Here is a 22,156-nt window from a genome sequence, read left to right as displayed (position 1 = left end):
ACCTCTGGAACCTCTATTCTGGATGCACTGTCGTCTACAAGCTCTGTCCGGAGATCGCCGTAGCAAAGGTCTTCCGAAGGCAACAGCTTTAGGGACTACTTGATACCTAACTTGGGGATTAAAACAGCAAAAACCAAAGTGGATAGAGGCTGCTTCCTTTTCAAAGCTGTGGGCTTGTCTTTTGTTTTAATTTATTTTTACACCACTTCCTTCTCTGCACTATGACTCACTTAGGACACAGCCCAGATTGTTCTCTCAGGTGCATGATAGGCCAGAGAGTAACTGAAGGACCACCCCACCAAAGCTAAAAGCCCTGGAGGGAAGAAGGGTATGATGTGTTAGCCTTTGTCTTTCCTGGGAAAAATGGAGATTCCTGACACACTAGTCTGGCATCCGGGTTTCTGAATTCACACATGCATGTTATGGCCTGCTTGTCAAAGTGACCCAAAATAAATTCCAGCAGCTGAGGCGACCACAGTTCCCCCAGGAGAAGTGCTAGGGCTTTTACGCCCTTTACACAGATTTGAATTTCATAGCAGCTAAAAACATTTGAAACAAGAGGATACACCTATGGGCTTTTTTGTTTTGTTTTTAACAAATAGAATGTACTAAAAGCTGTGTATGTGCCTTGCATGTGTGTGTCTCTGCCATGCATGTATGTTTGTACCATTTGTGTGTGCATCTATGCCATACATGTGCCATGCATATGTGTGTGTCTGTGCCATGCATATGTGTGTGTCTGTGCCATGCATATGTGTGTGTCTGTGCCATGCACGTGTGCATCTGTGCCATGCATGTATGTGCATCTGTGCCAAGCACGTGTGTCTCTGTGCCATGCATGTATCTCTGTGTCATGCATGTATGTGTCTGTGACATGTATGTGTGTGCATCTGTGACATGCATGTATGTGTCTGTGCTATGCATGTGTGAGCATCTGTGCCATGCATGTGTGTGTGTGTGCCATGCATATGTGTATTTAATGAAGATGGACAAAAATATGTCAAATGCTTTGGTGTCAAGGTGAAAACAGAAACCCTGCCTGATTATCTCAGGCTTTCTCTCTGGGCACTAACAGGTTAAGAGAGACGGCACATTTTCACTTGGCATTTCCTAGCTCCTGTCACATTTTCTGTGATTTGAGTCTTGCCCTTGTGTTTAGAACAGAGGTGGCAGCCGAGTCTTCTGAGTGTCCCTCACATATCCTAACACTGGGCACTAGAAGGCTCTTGCTCATGCAAGGGTTAAGAACGGGAAGTCTACCACTGGCCGGCTCTGATGTTCCTGAAGATACTGTCACTGGATGTATCCTCAGTAGAATTCTATTCAACACCTCTGTCTTTAAGTACAAAGCTGCAGGCTGTAGCAGCTTTAAGAAACATAAGTACCCCTTTTTTCTGCACACAGTATCTGTGTGTGAAATTCTCTAAAGGGGTTTAAGTATTTACCCTGAACACTATCAGCCGCTTTCTAAATTTTTCCTTATCCAGTTGCAAAACACTTCAAAGAGAATCACAAACACGGGCTTTGTGCTTCCCATGCACACTCGGCTTGGGAGGCTTAAGTCTCAATTCTCTTGGAATTGTATTATTTCCCCCCCACCCCCGAAAAGGACAGGGTACACACGCTTAAAAAAAAAATCATTACTAAGTCTGTAGCAGCTGGGGGGCAGGGGTTGTTCCAAGAGAAACTCAAAAATCTATCAAGAAAAACTCAAATCACTTTAGAAAGAAGTTCAATATTAAATTACACATAAGACCGCCTCCCTCTCGAAGTATTTTTGCTTTTAGAACAATACTGCTGTGGGAAACTGGACTTGAGGGGTGGGTCCAAAGAGCCAAGTGAATGTCTTGAGGATCACTAAAAATGTAAGGCAGGGGTTGTAGCTTTTGCCAATTTCCAAAGACAAACAAAAAGGCCCTAAAATACTGTGTTCCAGAATTTGAATTATTGGGTGCTTCGAACTGTTTAACCTGCTTCCAATCTGGGCTTATCTTGAGCCACTCAGCAATGTCCCAGTCAAAAGAGGGAGAGGGGAATTTAAATCTTAATTGAAAACCACCAGACATTTCATTCCACATCTTAAATTACTAAAATATACTCTGCTCCTAAATTAGAAATACTGACCCGGGGCTGGTGAGATGGCTCAGTGGGTAAGAGCACCCGACTGCTCTTCTGAAGGTCCTGAGTTCAAATCCCAGCAACCACATGGTGGCTCACAACCATCTGTAACAAGATCTGACGCCCTCTTCTGGAGTGTCTGAAGACAGCTACAGTGTACTTACATATAATAAATAAATAAATCTTTAAAAAAATGGAAAAAATGGCAAAAAAAAAGGTTGTCTTCTGACTACCCACACATGCTATAGCATACACATGCGCGCGCGCGCGTGTACACACACACACACACACACAAAGAAATACTGACCCTAGGGTTGGAGAGATGGCTCAGTGGTTAAGAGCTTGCCGGGCTCTTGCAGAGGACCCAGGTTCAAGTCCCAGCATCCATGCTAGTTGGCTCACAACCACCTCTTACTCTAGCTCCGGGGGACTGGAAGCCTCTGGCCTCCAAAGTCACCTGCATTCCTGTGTACATATCCATACATAAACAACCGGCATTCCTGTGTACATATCCATACATAAACAACTGGCATTCCTGTGTACATATCCATACATAGACGACACACACAACGGAGGATGAAAATGAAAACAGGATGAAATGGGAGGCAAGGTTACATTAGTACATTGTTAGTACATGTAATTTAGTATTCTCAGGAATACTTATGGGAGGAGGTAAACATATACATGTATAAATATACATACTGTGTCTGGGTGATTTACCATTAATATGAGCCTGAAATATTTATTAATATTTTATTATCTCTCTCAGACCCCCTAAAATCTTTAATTTAGGAAGAATTTTAATATGAATTTACTTGCGCTGTTTTCTAAATACCATTATGTTTGATATATATTTCAGCACATAAGAAGCAGCCTTGTTCTTATGTTCACTTATAAAGAACTTTATCCACAGCTACAGTGACAGCTTCATTAACCTTTCCCCAAACAAATAAACAAAACTGCTCTTTGGCTTGCTCATTCCCTGCAACTGTGGGAGCCACAGACTGAGGACCCGTCCCTGCAGCAGCAGGCTGCCTCCACAGCAAGCTTCCTCATGATTTATGCAGACCACAGTGACAAGCAGAGACGCGTGACTCACCTGGAATTAAACTATTATAAATAACTTGTCAGGGACGCCTTTACATTCTGATGAACATTTCTCTGTTAAAACTTTAACAACAAGAACCTGGTTATGTTATGAAATGAAATACCCACTCATTTGCCACATCTCTCTGCTCTCCTGGGCCAAATTTTAACATAAATGGGCAAATTAAATGTAGCCTATAGCTTACCTAACATAATTATATGTTGTATTTTACACTGATTCAAAACGGATACATTAAAATAATCCAGCCTTGGCTTGCACCCACTACAGTTGGCAAAGGTTATTAAGGCCAATGGCCATGCACAGGCTGCTACTGTAGCCCTGGGACTGTTGCGATGGGAAATGGTCCAACTCATGGAGGATAAGCAGGAGCCACTTTCTCCCCCAGAAGGAAAAGCAACAGCAATGAAGAGCATGAAAAAAAATCTCCTGCAGTACATAAACCACCAGCTCTTCTCAGGGCGCGTCCTCAGGAAGCTCCCCTGGAATAATTCCTCTGCATTGTACAAAACAGAGGTTTTTAAGGTCAAAAGGAAATGAGTAAATGCCATCAATTTAGAGGATTTCAGCCCCGGCATTCTTCTCGGTCTCGCCGCGAATTTGATAGTGTTAAAACATTTTTATAGGTAAGATAAATGTCAGTTTTGCAAAGAGCGATACCAACCCCTGGGAGACAAACGGCCTATCCACTGGATCTCAGGCCATGGCGAGATGTCGTTGCCTCACAGGAGACATGAGCCTTTCATACTCCTCTTTAGCCGGCAAGAAAAGCTTGCAAGGTTTCTTTCAAATGCTAACTCTCCTATCCCGAAGTGCCTCCTCCTAACATGATAATCTTGGATGAGAGGCAGTGGGTTGGCTGCAAAGATAATAAAATACAAATATGTGCCTAGTGCCCAACTGTTAGAATGCTTCTTGAGTGGAGAGCAAAGAAGGTAAGAAAGGTCTGACTGTGGTGCAAAGGGTCAGGCTGCTCCGGGCTCAACGCTCAATAAATCCACCAAGTAATATTCAGGGGAGAGGTGATGTTTTATCAGAATGTCATTCAAATATAAGGGCCTAACATTTACATCACAAGAGCAAGCACACACACACAGTCCTCCGGGAGAGAAGCAGTGAGAAGACGCAGTGTGCCGGGGCATGCTTGCTGGGACAGGGAGTGGGGAACAGAGGCCGGGGAGTTTATGTACAGCTGACTAAACTTTCTGAAATATGTGGCTGGTTATGACATGTGCTGCAATTACCACTATTACAGCTATTTCAAAATTCATTTCCCATTCTCCCGTGGGCTTCAGAAGGCAGCCCCTCCCAAGCGCACGACAGAAAGGATGGGAAGACAGACAGAAACTACAGAACAGGACTCTTCCCTGACACAGGGGCCATCAAAGGCTGCTTAACTCATAGGCAAAAACCAAACCAAACCCTACCAACGCGTGCACTGCCCAAGGTGGCGGGCAGGTCTTATTTTCCTCAGTGAGAAGGATGGGCATGTGCTACAGAACAGACAAAGATGCACTGATCAAAGACAACTTTTCACAACACACACAGGACTCCATTAACTCAAAAATGCAAAAAGATAACAAGGAATCATAATCATTGTCTAAAATCATAATAACTTGGAGTAATATATTTCATGGAAGAAAAGTTTGAACAATCAAGAAATGCCCTTTTGATTAGCTGAATTTCACAGAATCTAAATGCGCACCAAACGCTGCATTCTTGAAGTGAAATTGCTGTTGAATATGTGAACCCACAACTGATTTCCTGTGTTATGGAATCTTGAAGATTACAGCTAACTTGAAGCAACAGGGGTAATTCTTGGCAGTTAATGGGACATTTATATGCATTTTCCTGAAGGACAGCATCTTGGGACCTCCAACTGGCAGCTCAACACTGCCCCCTACTGCTTACAAGTTAAACCAGAGAGCAGGAGCAAGGCAGACAGAGCCAGCTGCACCAGCCAATGCCTATCCAACCCCAATACCCAAATACCACATGGCACCGCACTAAGAGCCACAGAGCAGGGGACTTTTCCAAAGATTATTCTCTGCTGTCTCTTTCAATAGCAAAAATAATTTATCATGAGTTTATTAGAAATCTTTTTAAAGGCTTAAAGCAACTTCAACTTAATTTAGAAGAAACAGCCCTTTTATCTTGGCCCAATCATTCACTCTGCTGATCATGATCCAACTATGGTATGCAAGGGAGACACTGAAACATTGATTTTTTTTTTCTTTTTTTCTCAGTAAAGAACAGAGCTCTGGAAAATTCTCCAGATTGCTACTCATTTAGTTTTTTTTGTTTTGTTTTGGATCTCTTTCTCTCTCTCTTTCTTTTCTTTCTTTCTTTCTTTCTTTCTTCCTTCCTTCCTTCCTTTCAGTATAAAATATAATAAAAAGAAGATTCTTCCTTTAACTGCCACTCCTACCAAATGTGTGCACTCACATACTGAGACTGACACGCAGCTACAGTCAGATATCTTTCCAGTGAATTAATAATGAACTTCGCTGTGTGATCACAATACTAAACATTGCATTTGTTGGCAGGGTGGAATACTCCTAAATCAAATCAAATACTTCTAAAATAAAAACTTTTTAAAAAACATTCTTTATGTCTGGAGAGATAGCTTAGCAGTTAAAAAGCACTGGCTGCTCTTCCAGAGGACCCAGGTTCAATTCCCAGCACCCACGTGGCAGCTCACAACTGTAACTTCAGTTCCAGATCAGACACCTTCATACAAACACATGCAGACAAAGTATCAATGTATACAAAATGAAAAATAAATGATTAAACAACTAATTTTACAAAATTACAGTTCTTTTTTTTACTTATTTCTAAGTCTTAATTTACAACTTGGTAAGATTATGATTTCAATGTCAGGTTGACATCTAACAATTAAGCCTTGGCAAGCAGAACCCTAAGTGCCTATGTAAAACATAACAAAAATCAAAAGTTCACCCAAGCAAAAGCTGTACGTACCCTATAAGAACAGCGTGTCCTCTGCAGGCTTGGCTCAGGAACAGGGCTAGCCAGGTAGAGGGGGGCTATTTGTCATCTCCAAGTTGGCGACACAGTGCTCTGTACTAACTCAGGGTTTGGGGAAATGTGCCTCTGGGGTTATTCTAGGAGGGCAGTGGTGTCCCCTTCTCAGATGCTGATCCCTACAGAGGCAAGTGTGAGTGAGCTCAGAGATGTGCATTCTCCTGCACACTCTTAAGCTCAGGCTTTCATACTTGCGACTTGATATTTTCATTATTATAAGACAGGGATTACTGAAGATATGATAGCATCTTCATCAAACCAGTAACACTAAGTTGGCTGGCCAAAGTGGAGGTGACAGACTGCTCTCAGTGTGGGCAATGATGATAGCTCTATAGGTATATATTTATTTCTCAACTCAACAAACTGTATAATTTATGCTTGTGTAGCTTCCTGTGCATCAAATATAGATCCAGGAAGATCCACTACTGGTGGGGATGGGCGACCGCTGTGCACCCTGCGGATGAGTCACTGCTGTCTGCACCCTTCAAATGCTGTAAAGTGGCACTCTCCAGAGGTCAGCAGGCTTTTATCGCCTTTCCTCTACATTCCAAAGCCAAGCCTTTGGAGGCAGATCAGTGAGCAGAAAAGGGCAAGAAGCCTAGAGCAGGCCTTCTAGAGTTCAAATCCCAGTTCTCCCACCTATTAGTAGGTGACCTTGGGAAAGTTATATAAGGCCCGTGGGCTCCTGTCTCCTGAGAGTAAAAGTGAGACAAAGGTCATACCTATCACATGGGGTCACCATGAACATTACTCATGAACATTAAACATTATCAGTACTCATAAAATCTTTAGTAATCATAAAAATAGCACACAAGCACCTTCTGTTGCTATGGTTATCCAAGCCAAGGCTCATCAAGTGGCTTCCACCTGCCAACTTGCCGGCATGTCCATGTCCCACACACCTACGTGCTCTGCCTTCTGACCTTTTTTCCACAGTTCCAAGACCTAGGATTCCTGCCCAGACATCCCACCCAATCCTCTCCTCTCCTCATGGTCACAGTCAGCGGTAGTGACCTGACCCTGATCTGAACGGTGTGCATGCGTGGAAAGGAGAGGAGACCCTGAGAGTTCATTTTCTCCTTCCATAGAATCCTTGCTTATCCATCATAACCCTCATTAAGCCTTGCTGATCCCAGGCATAAAACTCAGGTCATCAAGGATGGTAACAGCCGTCCTTACAACTCTGCCCCATTTTGCCAGGCCATGACTTATTTTTTTTAGCCCCCACAACATGGTTTTATTTTAGCCATAGATACATGGGGACATCCACATCTCTCTCTTTGCTAAACTGCTAGGCTATGGTGAGTAAAATCATGTGCGCTCTGCATCTCAGCAATCTATTTAGTGGCCCTAGACGAGTATCTAACTTCTCTATACCTAGGCTTTCACATCTATAAGTTAGGGCTCTCCATGCTGTCCACATCAATTGTTGCAAGGATTTATAATCTTGATAAGGAAAACCCTTTGAATGGTGGCTGGAACATAAACCCACAAATGAGTGCTGGGTGCTGCTGTTACCATCCGCACGCTGCGCCCTGGCTCATGTCTAGCGGGGCGCCCTCTGTGAAGAATATCAGAAATGTTTCCCGAAACAGAATTGCAGGCTGCTCCCATTACCCTATAGGAGATAGCCTAGCACGGCCGTTTAAGTGGACAACGCATACATTTGCCTGTGGAAATCAGCCGGCTGAGGTTCTGCATGCACAGTGCGGTGCCCCAGAGGACGCGCTCAGACCTCATACACTTACCACACACTCCATCTTCTTCCACAGCCCCTCCAGCTGCGTCATGGGCTCACACCACCAATCAGTGCAAAGTTTGTATCGATTGCCTTGAAACCAGAATTGCCTCAGCCACTCAAACTCCACCTGTGGACCAGAACAAGAAGGTGGCGGTTATAATGTCCTTGTGATAGACCAACAAGGACAATGGCTTCCCCGCTCAAGTCTCCTTTGGCAACTTAGTAGACAGAGGGTGAGAGAGGCGAGAAAAGCTTAACCTAAGCAACTGCCAACATCCCCTGGGCTCTCCAGAACATTCCGGAAGCCAAGAAAATGGAAGTCTCAGAGTTGAGGCCTGCTAGGATGATAACCCAGGTCAGGGTAGATGTTTTAGGCATGTGGAATTGTGAGCTATAGGCAGCACCCACTATGTGCAATGGCAGGTCATGATGGGGTAATTAAACATCCTTAGTAAAAGCTAAGAAGGCCATGATAAAGACAGATACAAAGAGTATCATGTGTCAATTCTTATAATGAAAATAAAGAACTTACCCAAGGGCTGGGAGAAACTGGTGATCATCTTAGTCACATAAGCAAACAATATATAATTAGTTACAGAGGACCCTACACAGCCTCTAAGGTTCTCAGCTGGTGACTCAGTAAGGGCCAATCACAACAGGCAAACAGAGCAAAGGCAGAAGGCACCAAGTCACGTTCTCTTCTGTGAAGGTACTAAGCTGTTTGCACTAACCGCCTCCTCCTACCCGCAGAATGTACAGATCCATGCCTTCTCCAGGCTCGGCCCTTTCATATAGGCAGAGCTACAGCTACCATACTAATAGCAGTAGGAACAGCCAAACATTCCTTCCCATTTCTGGGTTTCAGAATAGAGGCTCCAAGACTGGAAAAGAAGGAGCCTGAAGACATCTTGCTGTCAAACTGGAGCCAAAATGGCAGGACATGAGATGAGAAGATAAAGCCAGGTCTGAGGGGATGAGGGAGAGCAGCTACCCTCTCAGAGACCAAGGGGAGGGGAAATGGGGGATGGAGGGAGAAGAACTCTGTGAGTGGGGTACCTGGGGGGCAGCATTTGGGATGTAAATAAATAATTTTTAAAAATGCATTTAGATTAAGTACTCAGATTGATGAGTTTATACATGGACAAAATATATATAAAACTTTCCATAGTAACAATTGCCACAATTAAGACGTATGACATTTACATAACCATGAACATATATCACAAACCCCTATTTTCTCAGGCCATTTCCCACGGCCAACCCTGGTCTGAGCAGCTTTGTTAATTTGCTAAAATGTCAAGTGACCAATATTGGTGAATAATAAGAAGCAGAAGTCAGGTCCGGGAGACAGTTGCTGACTGGATGACCTATCGCAAAGCCTCTTCTGTTCAAGCCAGTTCAGGGTTAGTCGTCTGATCGTTTCTATGACAACAATCTCAATGCACACAGATCAGCATCTGACCAACACTTTGCAGATAAGCCTGCGATGGCCTGCCTTCCACTTGTACCTCAAACCAGAGCGTCAAGGTGTGACTCCATTCCACCCCAAGCTCCTTTTCACTTCTGCCCTCCAAAGAAGGGTCCAGCGACCCCAGCACCACGCTGTGGTGTCTGCTCTGCAGCGTGATCGCGTTCCACGCTGAGCTGAGCTGCTGTCATCATGTCCTGTGAGCACAGAAGACTTCCATTTGTTTCTTCACAATGAGCTTCCAGGAGGCAAACAAAAGCAACTTGTGAAGATTAACAACGGTGAAAACGGCTCAAGTAAGAAACTGGAGAAGACCTAGTCGGATGGAAAGGTTTTGGTTTACGCTAAATAAATGTTTGTTTGATGTGTAGAACTGATTTCAGCTAAAGCTGTTTAAACAAAACAAAAAGGAATGTGGGCAACATTAAGACAGTTGCTAACCCTTTCTCTGTGGCATGAAAAGGCAGTGGTCACTGGAAGGTAAATCTGAGTACTTTGAGAGGAGGATGAATATGGCCACAGTTCACAGTGGAGATCCAGGCTTCTCAGCAGGTTTACTACAAGAGAAATGAGAGCGCCTTTTACAGGGCTGCTCATGAAAGCGTTCCCACCGTCCGACAGCCTGTTGGTAGAGCCTCAAGCCTGACTGTAGGGAGAGGGGAGTCGATTTCCAACGCCTCCTCAACCCTTTCTGCAGAAGAGGACAGATATGGAAGCCTCAACCACCCTGGTATAGAAGGAATAAAAAGACTACTATGTGCAGTAAGCCCTTCAACCTATTAGGGCCGGGGACTGTACTTCTGTGGAGAGCCTGGAAACAGGAAGAGGGCCATGGAGGAAGGACTCAGTCAGTCACAGGACAAGAAAGCAAAGGCAGGGCCCGGCCACGATGACAAAAAAAAAAACCCTCCTCTTCCTCCTCAGACATCTCACTCATTGCTCAGCCCATCAAGCTACGGGTGAGCCCCGGAACCCACACGGTGGAAGGAGACCACACATTTCTCTGACCTCCACATGCCATGGCCTAAGCTCTTCCAACCTTCCATACAAAAATAAATGCAGTAACTTCCTCCTCTTCCTCCTCCTCTTGTTCCCTCTCCTCTTTAGAATCAGGGCTCTGGATATTCAGGAAAGAGAGAGACTAGGAACCACTTTCTTGCAATAGATAAATTCCCAGCAAATTATGAGCTACCAAAATTAAATAAAGAAGATATAAAACAACTTAAATCCATAAAAAGCAACGAAAGTGATGAAGAAACAAAAAACCCAAAACCAAACCCAAACAAACAAACAAAAAAAAACCTCTCCAAACAAAGGAAAGCCCAGAACCAGATCAAGTCACTGGCAATTTCCACTAAACTCTTAAGGAAGAGCTAACATCAGTGTCCCTCAAACTGATTCATACAACAGAAAGGAACAGAAGCTACCAAACACAGTGAACTAAGCCGGTGTTACCACAATCCCCAAACCAGAGAACAGCAAGAAAGGCAGCTGACTGAACTCACTGGTGAACTCAGACACAACCAAATCCTTAGTCATACAACATGACCCACGGCCAAACTGGTTCCATTCCAGGCATGCAAGGATGGTTCCGCATCAAATACAGATGAAATAAAGCACATATCTTATGTAGGGGCAGAAATCACAGGGCCACCAGGAGATGCAGAAGAGCCTTTCAACAAATCTATGTCCCTTTATTGTGCAATCCCTGAACAAACTACAAACTGAAGGAACATATTTTTGCATAGTAAAAGCTCTATGTGACAAACAATATTCCAAGCCAATATTCCATTAAATCCTCTAAAACCAGGAATGACACAAGGCTTTCCACACTTACACTGTCACTCAGTATGGTGCCCCAAATATTAACTAGAGAAATATGGCAAGAGAAGGAAAGAAAAGAAACGCAAATAGGAAAGAGGAAGTCAAACGATCTCTGTTTACAGACAACATGACCCTAACAGAGAGGCCGTAAAGATCCCTGAGAAAAGCCTTCCATCTGACAGCTGCTTTCTGCCTTGTGGAAAGACATAAAACCAGCACACAGAGATCGCCTGTCCTTCCACACACCTCTAAACTGTCAGGAAAGAAAGACAGGGGGACACGCCACTCATAATAACTTACTCTCCTTCCTCATCAGAGGAGTAAAAGACTCTACGATGAAATAAGAACTGCAGAAAAAAATTGGAAACCCCAGATGATGGGCAGCTTCCCCACTGATGCTCAGGGACTGACAGGGTATGGTGAAAACAGGTATATTACAAAGAGTGACCTATGAATTCATACAATTCCCACCAACAGTCAAGTGACACTGTTCACAGAACTAGAAGAAAAAAAAAACTTCTAAAACTCATACAGAAGCATAAAATACTCCTGATAGCTAGGGCAATGCGGAAGAGACTGAGCAATGCTATGGTATCACAACACATTCTCTCAGAGCATACTATAAAGGCATAGTGACAAAACCGGCAGTGACACACATCCAGACCCACTGACAGGAGAACTTAACAGAGCACCCAGAAATAAACCCACATAACTGGGCCATCTAATGCCTCACAAAGATGTCAGGAAGACAGACTGGAAAAATGACATCCTCAATAATGGTGCTGCCGGGGAAACTGGGTATCCACATGGGCAAGAATGAAACAAGACTTACAGTTTTCACCATAAAGAAAAATCAATTCAAAGTGGACCAAAGACCTAAATAAAGATTTGAAATACCAAGAAAGGCAAAACACTTCAGAATACAGACATAGGCAAGGACTTTCTGGAGAAGACCTAAGGATGATCAATGAAGTTAAAAAGCTTTTACACAGAGACAAAACCAACCATCAAATTAAAGAGTCAACCCACAGAACAGGAAAACAATATTTGCCAAATACACACCCAACAGGAGGTTACTACCTAGATTCCAAAAGAGCTCCAAAAGTAAATACCAGAAAAATCAAATCATCCAGTCAATAAATGGAATGGACTGAACAGACAGTTCTCAAAGGAAGAAATACAAGTGGCCAATAAATACTTGAAAAAGTACTCACTATCCTTAGCCATTAGCAAAGTGCAAATTAAAGCCACCTGGAAATTCCACTGCAGCCCAGTTATCAAGAAAATAAATGACAACACATGGATGTGGGGCAACAAGGACCCTTTCGTGGGGGGAACATAAATAGGTGCAGTCATTAGACAATCAAAAACCAAACCAGAATACCATAGGATGCAGATACACCACTCCTCTACCCCTATCTAGGACTCACACTATAAGCCATCACACTATAGAGATATCTGCACATCTCTGTTTAAGGCCACACTATTCACAGCAGCAAAGCTCTGGAACCAGTCTCCATGTTGATGTCTATCAACAGATGAATGTGTTGGGTTTCAGATCCTGGACTTGAAGCTCAGATGCCTATTTAACACATCAAAGTGGACCTGGCCTATAGGTTCTCCCAGCATCTGTCAGTCCTGTTCCAAGGCATGGTTGCTATACCCTGCACTGGGGCTGGCTTCCCTTCCCCAAGAGGCTCTTCCCTATATAACCCAGACATTTTTCTCCCAACTGCCACTCCCTCTCCCCGTCCCTCCCCCCCAACCCGTCCCCTCGTGCATGTGCTGCTTGCTCTCTGTCTCACCCGTCTCCCCTCCTCCCGTCTCCCTGTCTGCATGATGGTTTCCCTGGCCTAGTTCCTTAGTTACTCATCCAAAAACTGCCCCCCAATACACCTGCCTTTTAACTCTCAATTCAGCTTGAATTGGCTTAATTAAACCTATTAGAATGGATAAAGAAAGTGAGGTATATAGATAGATACAGTGGGAGTTTACTCAGCTATAAACAAGACTGTAATCGTGGCATTTTCAGGAAAATAATGGAACTAGGTATCACTATGTTAAACAAAATAAGCCAGAAAAATACACAGCAGAATTTAGATAAAAATGTGCATTACATGTTTATTTGTGCATGCATGCCTACATACATACATACCCACATGACTAGAAATGTGTGAGACTATGAGACAGAGGAAGAGATGCTAATGGAAGCATGGAAGAAGATAGGACAAAGGGATCTGCTCAGTGTGGGAGCAAGGGCGATTCGAGAAGATGAACAGGAACAGACCAAGGCAGGAGGGGAGGACAGCGCAGGTTAGTTAATGGTCCAGTAGCAAAGTGTACTGAAACACACATACGAAATCTCTCAGTGGAAGCCTTTACTGTGAATGCTAACTGGAAACAATCAATGATGATGATGATGATGATGATGATGATGATGATGATGATGATGATGATGATGGTGATGATGTGGTGGTGGTGAAAGAAGAAGGCATAGCAGTGTCCTTCTTAGACTGAGGGAGGGACTAACAAGGCCAGCCTAGACCATACAGCTAGACCCTGAGTCAAACTGGAGGTGACGGTGGGAAGCAATGAAGGGAATAGGAGGGGGCGCAGGTGGGGAGTTATGGGAAAGAAACAACAAAAGAAAATTCGGTTTGAGAAATCCCTTAATAAAACCTAAGTCTCTGTAAACGAATAAAAATGAACATAAAGCACAAAAAAAGAAAAAAAAAAACAACAAAACAAAACCTAGCACTGTTCCCATCAACAAAAACCACTTTGAGAAACAGAAGTGTGAGACATAGGGTTCTGAGGTCAGTGGGAAGCGGGCTGTGCTACAGAAGGCCTCGGCCAGCTATAAGACAGGGCTACTCATGCAATAGCCATATTGGTTTGTGCTGAGGTTTCGATGAGCTGATAAGGAACTGCCTGGTAGATGTCAGATTCCTGCCAGGGATGGAGAAGAGCACAAGTCCCAGGACTCACTGTAAGCATCTCACAGGCCTGGAGCGTTTTCTGTGCAGAAAGGGTTTTCCATCCCTGCTGGCTCACAGCCTTCCCGCCAGGCAAGGAGCTCAGCACTGGGACTTGAGTCAGGCAGAGGCTGTCTGGTAAGTAGTATCAAAGGGATGCCATATTTCTGTGGACACTAGAACCTACTCAGTGGTATAGCCTGACCCTTTTACTTCAGTGCCAGAGGTGGGAGATTGAGAGTTTTACTCAAATGCCACCTTCACTACTTTCCTCATTACTAAAAGAATTTTCCCCCTCAAACACAGGATAGGAAAGCTACAAAGTAGATTTGGTCCTATTATTGAAGCCCTAAAACAAAAACAAATTAAAGTGCGGCATACCGAGTGACCTAAAAAGTTCCAAGCATGTGTGTGAGACGTAGGGTCTCCATCCTTTCTCTAGACAACAACACCTACAGAGGAAGCTGAGACCAAGAAGAGCAGAAAGAAAAGACAGAATCCATCAGGAAACCAAAATGCAGACAGGAGACAGAAAGGTTCCACAGGTGACATGGGTCCCCAAAGATAAGAACAGAGACACAACAGACAGCCCCCTGAGGGTCTTGGCAGTCTTCAGCTCATGCATGAACCACACTTCCCGAATTCTCACATGCACAATGAACATCGTTATCCCACCATCTGAGCAATTCCCATACAGCGTCAAGTGAAAGCCCACAGGCGGGAGAAGGTGGACGGCTGCCTGAGGTCCCACTGATCATCAAAGACCTTCTGGGTCTTCAGAGAACCAGGAAAGCAACTGTACGGTGGCTTCCGGTTCACAGCTACATCATGCCGCAACCTTTGCACTTGCACCTGCCTTTTCCACAGAACAGTCAAAAGAGGTGAATCTGGTTTAGTTTTCCCTCAGAAATGCCAACGGACTATATGAAGGGAAAGAAACAGGCTGCATCTGGCTGCCTGAACCTAAGGCAGTGAGCTCAGAGCTTGTGGAGCAAAGATTGACGAACAGCCAGGGATGGCGGGGCATATCTGTGATTCCAGAGCTTGGGTGGCTGGAGCAGACGATTTGTGAGTCTGGGTCTAGCCTGACCTACACAGCAAGCATCTATCTGAAAAAAAAAAAAAGATGAAAAGAAAAAAACACTACAAAAATCATATTTCAAAACCATTATGACCACACTGGTACCACTCCTGTAAGTAAGCAAGCAGTAAACCCTTGGTCAATCACAGAGTTTACTCAGGAAGCTGTGCACAAGTCCTAAGGGACATGTGTCTCACTACACTATGCGCCTCACTATGTGCTCTGCTCCAGCTGCACAGACACAGGGGGCCACTCCAGAGCAGTTCTGGAGAGAGGTAGGAGAAGGAGAACCTCCGAGTCCAAGAGTGTGGCCCACTCTGCCGCTTCCAGGGGAAACTTGCTAGAAGGCTGTAAGCTCACAATGTACATAATAACATAAAGGAGGATCTGGCTTATAAGTGAATTGAAGTCTTTTCTCTGCATCTTAAGTAGGGGCTATCACAAAGCCACCTGCTTCTTATGACTAAAGTTCCCATGTTGCTAGAAAATGCATTCCTAAACGCAGATGGCTTCAAAGTATTCAGAGTGCTTCATTATAATTAGCCCAGCAAAGGCACATGGCCTTGAAGGAAGAGAACAAACAGTAAGTAGATAACTACTAAGAATACACTCCGAGTAAACCTACCCCCATCCCAGGCCAGCTAGCAGGACAACAGATTCCTAATGAGCAGACACACCAGCTGACCCTGACAGTAAGATGGCCTTGAAGGAAGGGAGAAGAGGAGGTGCAGACCATGATAGGTACCTCACCTCACCGGCTATTTGGATATAAGATCTATATCCAATCACCCCCAGGCTAACCCGAAAGGGCTGCCCCACCTTCCTGACACAGACAAAGTCAAAAGGCCAGTTTGTTTCTGCAGCAAATGGATTCCGATGGCAGTATTCTGTTGTGCGATTATATAGTTTCTTTGTGTACGGAGATAAGAAAACACTGCAGCCATATGAACAGCAAAGACAGTGAAATAAAACAGCATCCATGCATGAAACAGTCAGCAACTGGTTCACTGGCCTGACTCTGAAAGCCGTGAATTCTTTCAGAAAAGTAACTAAATACCTGCATTAGAAATTCTGCACTAAGATGGAGAATGAATGGACCATTCCCAGCAGGGTCTCTGGGTTCATAGGAGCATGGCTTTCAAGCAGCAGCAGCAGCAGCAGCAGCAGCAGCAGCAGCCGCTAAGCAACATCTCCAGTGGGGATGCTTACTGGGGATGCTTACTGAACACAGAGAGCGAAGGACGGAGAACTGGCCCTGGCTTCAGCTATAGCATCAGGTGGCCATTATTCTCTAAAAGCCCAAGTCTTTTTGCCTTTGGTTCTAGGGATTCTGACCCTGTTTCCCCCAGTGTGGAACAGCTCACAGATTACTGAACGACCTTTTAAAAGCCACCGTAAGGTATCTGCCGTCTGTGGGTGAAGATGCTGTTTTCTCATCCGTTCAGAATCCTCCGAGGACCCCATTTCCCTCAGAGTAACAGGCAGGCAGGCTGCTACTCCCCAGTCTCTAACACTATCCCTGCGACCTCACGGTCTACACCTGGGAGCCTTATCCCCTCACTCACACTGCTGTTAAACTGTTCCGTGAACACTAAGCATTCTGTGCCCTGTAGCATTTGTAGTGGTTGCCCCTTCTGCTTGAAATCGCCCCAAGCCCTGATGTCGCTCACCTCTTCCGCTTCTTTCCCGCAGGCAGGATGCTCTCTGGTTCTTGCCATCTGCTGGCCTGTTTGCTCTCTATAGTACTTAGCAACATCAACATATTACCTAATTTGCCAGTGTTTTGTGTTTCTTGTTTCCCGGCTCCCTACACTAGAAGACCCTAATGCAGCCAGAAGAGGGCCCAGCACCATCTCTTGATAGGACCATCATTTGATAGCATGAGCAGAATGCCGTCATAGTCCAGGTTTTCCACCAGTTCCCATTATGTCACAGAGGAAGTCTGAGATTGCAGGCACATTTTAACCATCCTTTATCACCTGCTAATCTTACCCTCTCCCTTAGGTCATTATAAATTCACCAGTAGTGAAATCCATTCATCTGAAGTATAAAAGACAACATTTCTTTTAAACTGATGAAGTTGCATGATCATTACCACAGGTCTCATTCGCATGAAGGAAAGGGTGCAGGCTTAGCGAATTCTCTCAATAAGGGTGCCCACAGACGAGTCCGAGGACTGTTCTGCCTTCACTGAATACTGTTATCTACTGTGGTGGTTTGAATATGGTTGGCCCCATAGATTCATGTGTTTGAATGCTTGGCTATAGAGTAGCACTATTAGGAGGCTTGGCCTTGTTGGAGTAGGTGTGGCTCTGTTAGGGGAAGTGTGTCACTGTGGGTGCTGACTTTGAGGTCATAAATGCTCAAGCTACACCCTAACCAGGATATCTATTTTACATTTATTTTTAGCAATCTATAGAGGATGTCACTTAAGTAGTAGTACAAAGTTTCTTTTTTAAAAAACTCATTTACTTATGCAAAAGATAATTTGAAAAAAGCTAAATAGTTAACAATATATAAAGAAGAAATTGAGACTATTAACAAAACAGTAAGCTTAGAATGTGCACAGACCTCACCATGTAGACCCACTGTGCTCACAGACTACAGAAAAGCAGAAATCCGAGACTTATAAGTCACTGCTAGGTGAGCCATCACTCTCTCCGGGCCCCTTGTAGCTCCCCAGGTCTGTCTGTTCCAAGAAAGCCACCGATGGCTCACACTGCAGCTGCTCTGCGAGGACACTTGCATTGGAAAGAACAGTGGGTGGGAAATCAGTGCCTTCCTGCAGAAGTTAGGGCGGAGCCTTGGAAGATGCTTCCCATCTGCGAGGAAAGTCAGCTCCCTGTCTCAAGGTCCTACTCAATACATTTCAACCCCTTCCGGTGTCATGCGGCCAGCGCACTGTGTAGCTCCCTCCTGTAGAAACCATCTCAAAGAAAGCAATAGCCAGAATGTTTGTGACCTTTAACCCGGATCCTTATGAAGTCCTGACCATCGGGTGACAGCTCGCTTTGGGAGGCAATGGATATCAAGGGCAGAACTCTTATGAATGGATTCAAAGCACACTTGATACTTGTTTGTCTCTTTACCATGCAAAGACACACTGAGAGAGTGCCATTTGTGAATCCAGAAACATGAACTCACCCACACCTGATACCTGCTGGAATCACCTGTCCTCTCCTCTGACTTAAAATCTCCTGTATCAGACCCTCATGAAGCTGCAAGCAGGGCTGAGTCTCAATCTACCCTCCCCTCTGAATAAATCTCTTAGACCAGATCTCAGATTGCAAGCAGGGCTGAGTCTCAGACCCATCAGCTTCCTGACGAGCCTCACCTCATTATGGATTTCCTCTCCTTGTTTCAAAACTGCAGGATCAAAGGACTTCAAGGAGACGTCGCCATCATCCGAGTCATTGAGGACATTCTGCAGCGCCAGCTGACAGCGTTGTAAGATATAATCCAAGGTGCCTGTTGAGCACTGTCAAGAGAGAACCACAGGTAAGACAGGGGGACCTCCAGGCTCACCACGCACTCTTTCGGCTGTACACGTTCACTGGCCATGCCCCTGGCTCATGCTCCTAAGTGACAATTCCAGCAGTGGCCTGCTTGATTCTGGGTGGCCAGCCAGACCTCAGCAGTCATGCAGGCTGCTGGCTGTCTCCTATATATGGACCTCCTCTTCGAATAAACAAGAGCCCTGAGGTGTGGTATATACATGAGGTGTATGTATATAGTAATATGTCTGTATGCATAGTCTACATATACTGTAACATCTTACATACTAAATCTTAAATGCAGACAGCAATTATTCAGTAAATATCCAGTTGGAAGGATGTTGAAGATAAGTGATTTTTGTCTTGTGTAATGAATATATCAACGGGGAGGAATGGTAGACAGAGTGGACAAATTGTACAAAGCACACAAACTACAACAGCAATAATGTGTGTGTGTGTGTGTGTGTGTGTGTGTTTGCGCGCGTGCAAGGGTGACATTATAACTCAAAGAAAACATTTCTTTCCCTTTCTTTATACAGGAGGCAGCTGCAGTTCTTCCTCAATAATGAAGAGTATGAGGTAAGCTATAAAGCATACTCAAGGCAAAGCTGAGACTGTGCTATCAGTGGGGACAGCCTGCTTCACTCTCTTTAGGGCTGTGGAAATGGGACAGAAATCAAATGGACCCACTCTATTGAAGGAGCCTATGTTGGAAAAGCCAAAGATATAGGTGGGGTACACATTCATTTATTTTGATAATGAAATGATTTCCTAACACGATTAGAAGATATATGTGTGGATGGATGGATGGATGGATGGATGGATGGATGATGGATAGATGATAGATTGATTGATTGATTAAGGTAGGTAGATAGGCATGCAGACAGAGACAGATACACAGACACACAGACCGACTGACCAATCGATCGATCTCCTTTGGATGTCTGAGAAAAAATATCCTTATTTTTATTTTAATATTTATAACTTAAAGTGAAGCCATAGAAAAAACCTTGCAAGGAAATCTTGTGGTATAGAAACTGCTATTGCCTCTTTACACAACATGACATGATGAGCCTGGGAAACACTGAGTTTTTGTGTACACAACAGAAGCTTGACTAATGTATTCTGCTGTGGTAATCCCAGAGTATAGAACACTTGAGGGTAAGCAGCACTGAGCAAGATGGGGGAGGGGAACTCTACTCACGAAGTGCCCAGTGCCTATTTCTAAGTGGCAGTCGTGAAGAGGCATCTCCCTTTCATCTCTACGTTCTAAGCCTGGAGTGGCCTGCCTATGGGGCAAGCAGGTGCACGCTCACCTACACTCCCATCAATGTGGAGTCAGGTCAATGGACTAAACCTGTTCATGGTCACAAAATCAGACACAAAGGACTTTGTCTTCTGACTTTAAATATAATTGGGATAAAGTGGGCCTGAGTTCTTTGAGGTCTTAATCCTTTTTTGGTCACAAATTTATTGAAATATAATTTATAGCATGAAGTTTAACTATTGAAAGCAACAGCTCAGCATTCTTTATTATAGTCTGAGTTACACCATCATTACAACATTTACTCTGGGATGATTCTGTTAACTCCAAATGAAACCCTTGCCCTGCGGTGCCCTTTAGTGTCATTTCCACCAGCACTAACTTGCTTCATGTTGTAAGGGGGTGATGCTGAAGGCACGCACGCAGGCACACACGCACGCATGCACCCCTGTCTGTCCTGGGCCTTTCAGCTCATTATAATCACTGGCTGTGTATGGTCATTTGTGCCTGGCTCTTTACACTAGTACGTCTCTGTGGTTCATCCCAGTCACAGTGTGCATCAGCGCTGCAACCTTGTTTATTGTCAAGCAGTACTCAATGACATGGAGATGGAATGAGCATTTGGGCTACTATGAACATACATGTGTAAGTTTTCATTTCTCTTGGCTACATACCCGGGTATAGAATTGCTGGGCTGTAGAGTCCCCACATTTAGCCTCAGAAGTGCCAGACTTACCAAAGTCCCTGTAGAATAAGTGCATTCCTTCCAGAAGTACAGAAGAGCTCCTATTTCTGCACACAGCCTTGCCAACGTTTATTACTGTAATGTGACTCTGGCTTTTACTGGCAATTCTCTAATGCCTAACGATGATGAACATTTTTGTTTGTTTGTTCTGTTTTCCGGGCTAGGGAGGGACCCCAGGTTTTGTACATGAAAGGCAGGTGTTTTACTGCTGAGCCACACTCCCAGCTCTGCTGTGGGCTTTTCATGTCTTCTTGACTATTTTTTATACCTTCACTGGCACATGCCTGTTTAGCTCGGTCACTATTTTAAACAGATTCATTTCTCTTTTAAATTACTGATTTTTTAATCATTCTTTTATGCTTTGATCATAGACACTTATCTTCCACTCTACCTCTACTGTGTTGGCAATTCATTTTGAAGGACACAGAATTTTTAATGTTTTCTATTTTTTTCCATCTGTTATTTATGCTTTGGCCGTTCTATCAAAACCAATGCCCACACCAAGATAAGAGTCACTTGTTGGAAGGTAATTATCAGTAAGGTTTCCAAAACAAAACAAGACATATGGAATAGGGAATGGAGCAGGTTAACACATGTGTGTTTGTGCCTCTGACTGATACACAAAATTGAAGTTATTAGTTTTTTAAAAAATAATTATATATAAAGTTTAAGTTTCTAAAAACAAACCACAGTTGCATCCCAAGAATATTCTGAAAATGAAGCCAAAACCCAAAGGAATAGAGCCAATAGAACAGTTCCACTCATACACATCCAATTTTTCCACGCAGAACTCTCTCCCAATAACTCCGAGGTATAATAGCAAAGGACCGTTTCCACGGCACAATCTGGGGATGGAGCACAGGAAAGTCACATAATGCCAGAGTGTCTGGAGGTGAGGCAGCTCTGGAAAGGGTGAGGGCTGGGAAGTAGGAGTTTCTTTTCTCTTCTACTGAGAGAAACAAGAGCGTACTTCCTGTTAAGGAAGGAAGGAAGCCTTTCCCTTTTTTGACCATTGGAACAGTTACATAAGAAGAAATGAAACATTTCATGTAAAACACATTCTGTCACCTGAACCTGTGTGAGTGTGGAGTCTCGGCACGAGCGGCTTTTCTCTGCCTACACATGAGGATTCAAAGTTGCCATTCCCACTGCTGGTAACTGAGTGGATTTTATTAACTCACCACAGACTGAGAAATCAAGGGTCTGCCTAGCTTCTCACTAGTGCCTGTGCTGGATAAGCCTCTTTGTTAACTCTCTTTTACTGAATCAGTTCCACGGTTTGATTCCTAAACTTACTGT

At 44.1% G+C, this 22,156-nt stretch overlaps 1 protein-coding gene across 1 annotated transcript in view; it reads right to left on the bottom strand.

The window, feature by feature from the left end:
• The window catches only part of Fto (FTO alpha-ketoglutarate dependent dioxygenase), a 352,191-nt gene that overhangs the window by 176,654 nt on the left and 153,381 nt on the right, over positions 1-22,156 (bottom strand). Inside the window, exons 6-7 of the mRNA XM_029532367.1 lie at positions 18,689-18,832; positions 8,020-8,133 (exon numbers count right to left, since the gene is read on the bottom strand). Of these exons, the coding sequence (XP_029388227.1) occupies positions 8,020-8,133; positions 18,689-18,832 (258 nt within the window). The remainder of the gene's footprint in view (positions 1-8,019; positions 8,134-18,688; positions 18,833-22,156) is intronic.

The sequence above is a fragment of the Mus pahari genome, chromosome 20 (genome assembly GCF_900095145.1).
Source record: "Mus pahari chromosome 20, PAHARI_EIJ_v1.1, whole genome shotgun sequence".
In the NCBI taxonomy this organism is placed as follows: domain Eukaryota; kingdom Metazoa; phylum Chordata; class Mammalia; order Rodentia; family Muridae; genus Mus; species Mus pahari.
Note: the sequence above shows the minus strand (reverse complement) of the source record. Positions and strands in the feature narration are given on the sequence as shown.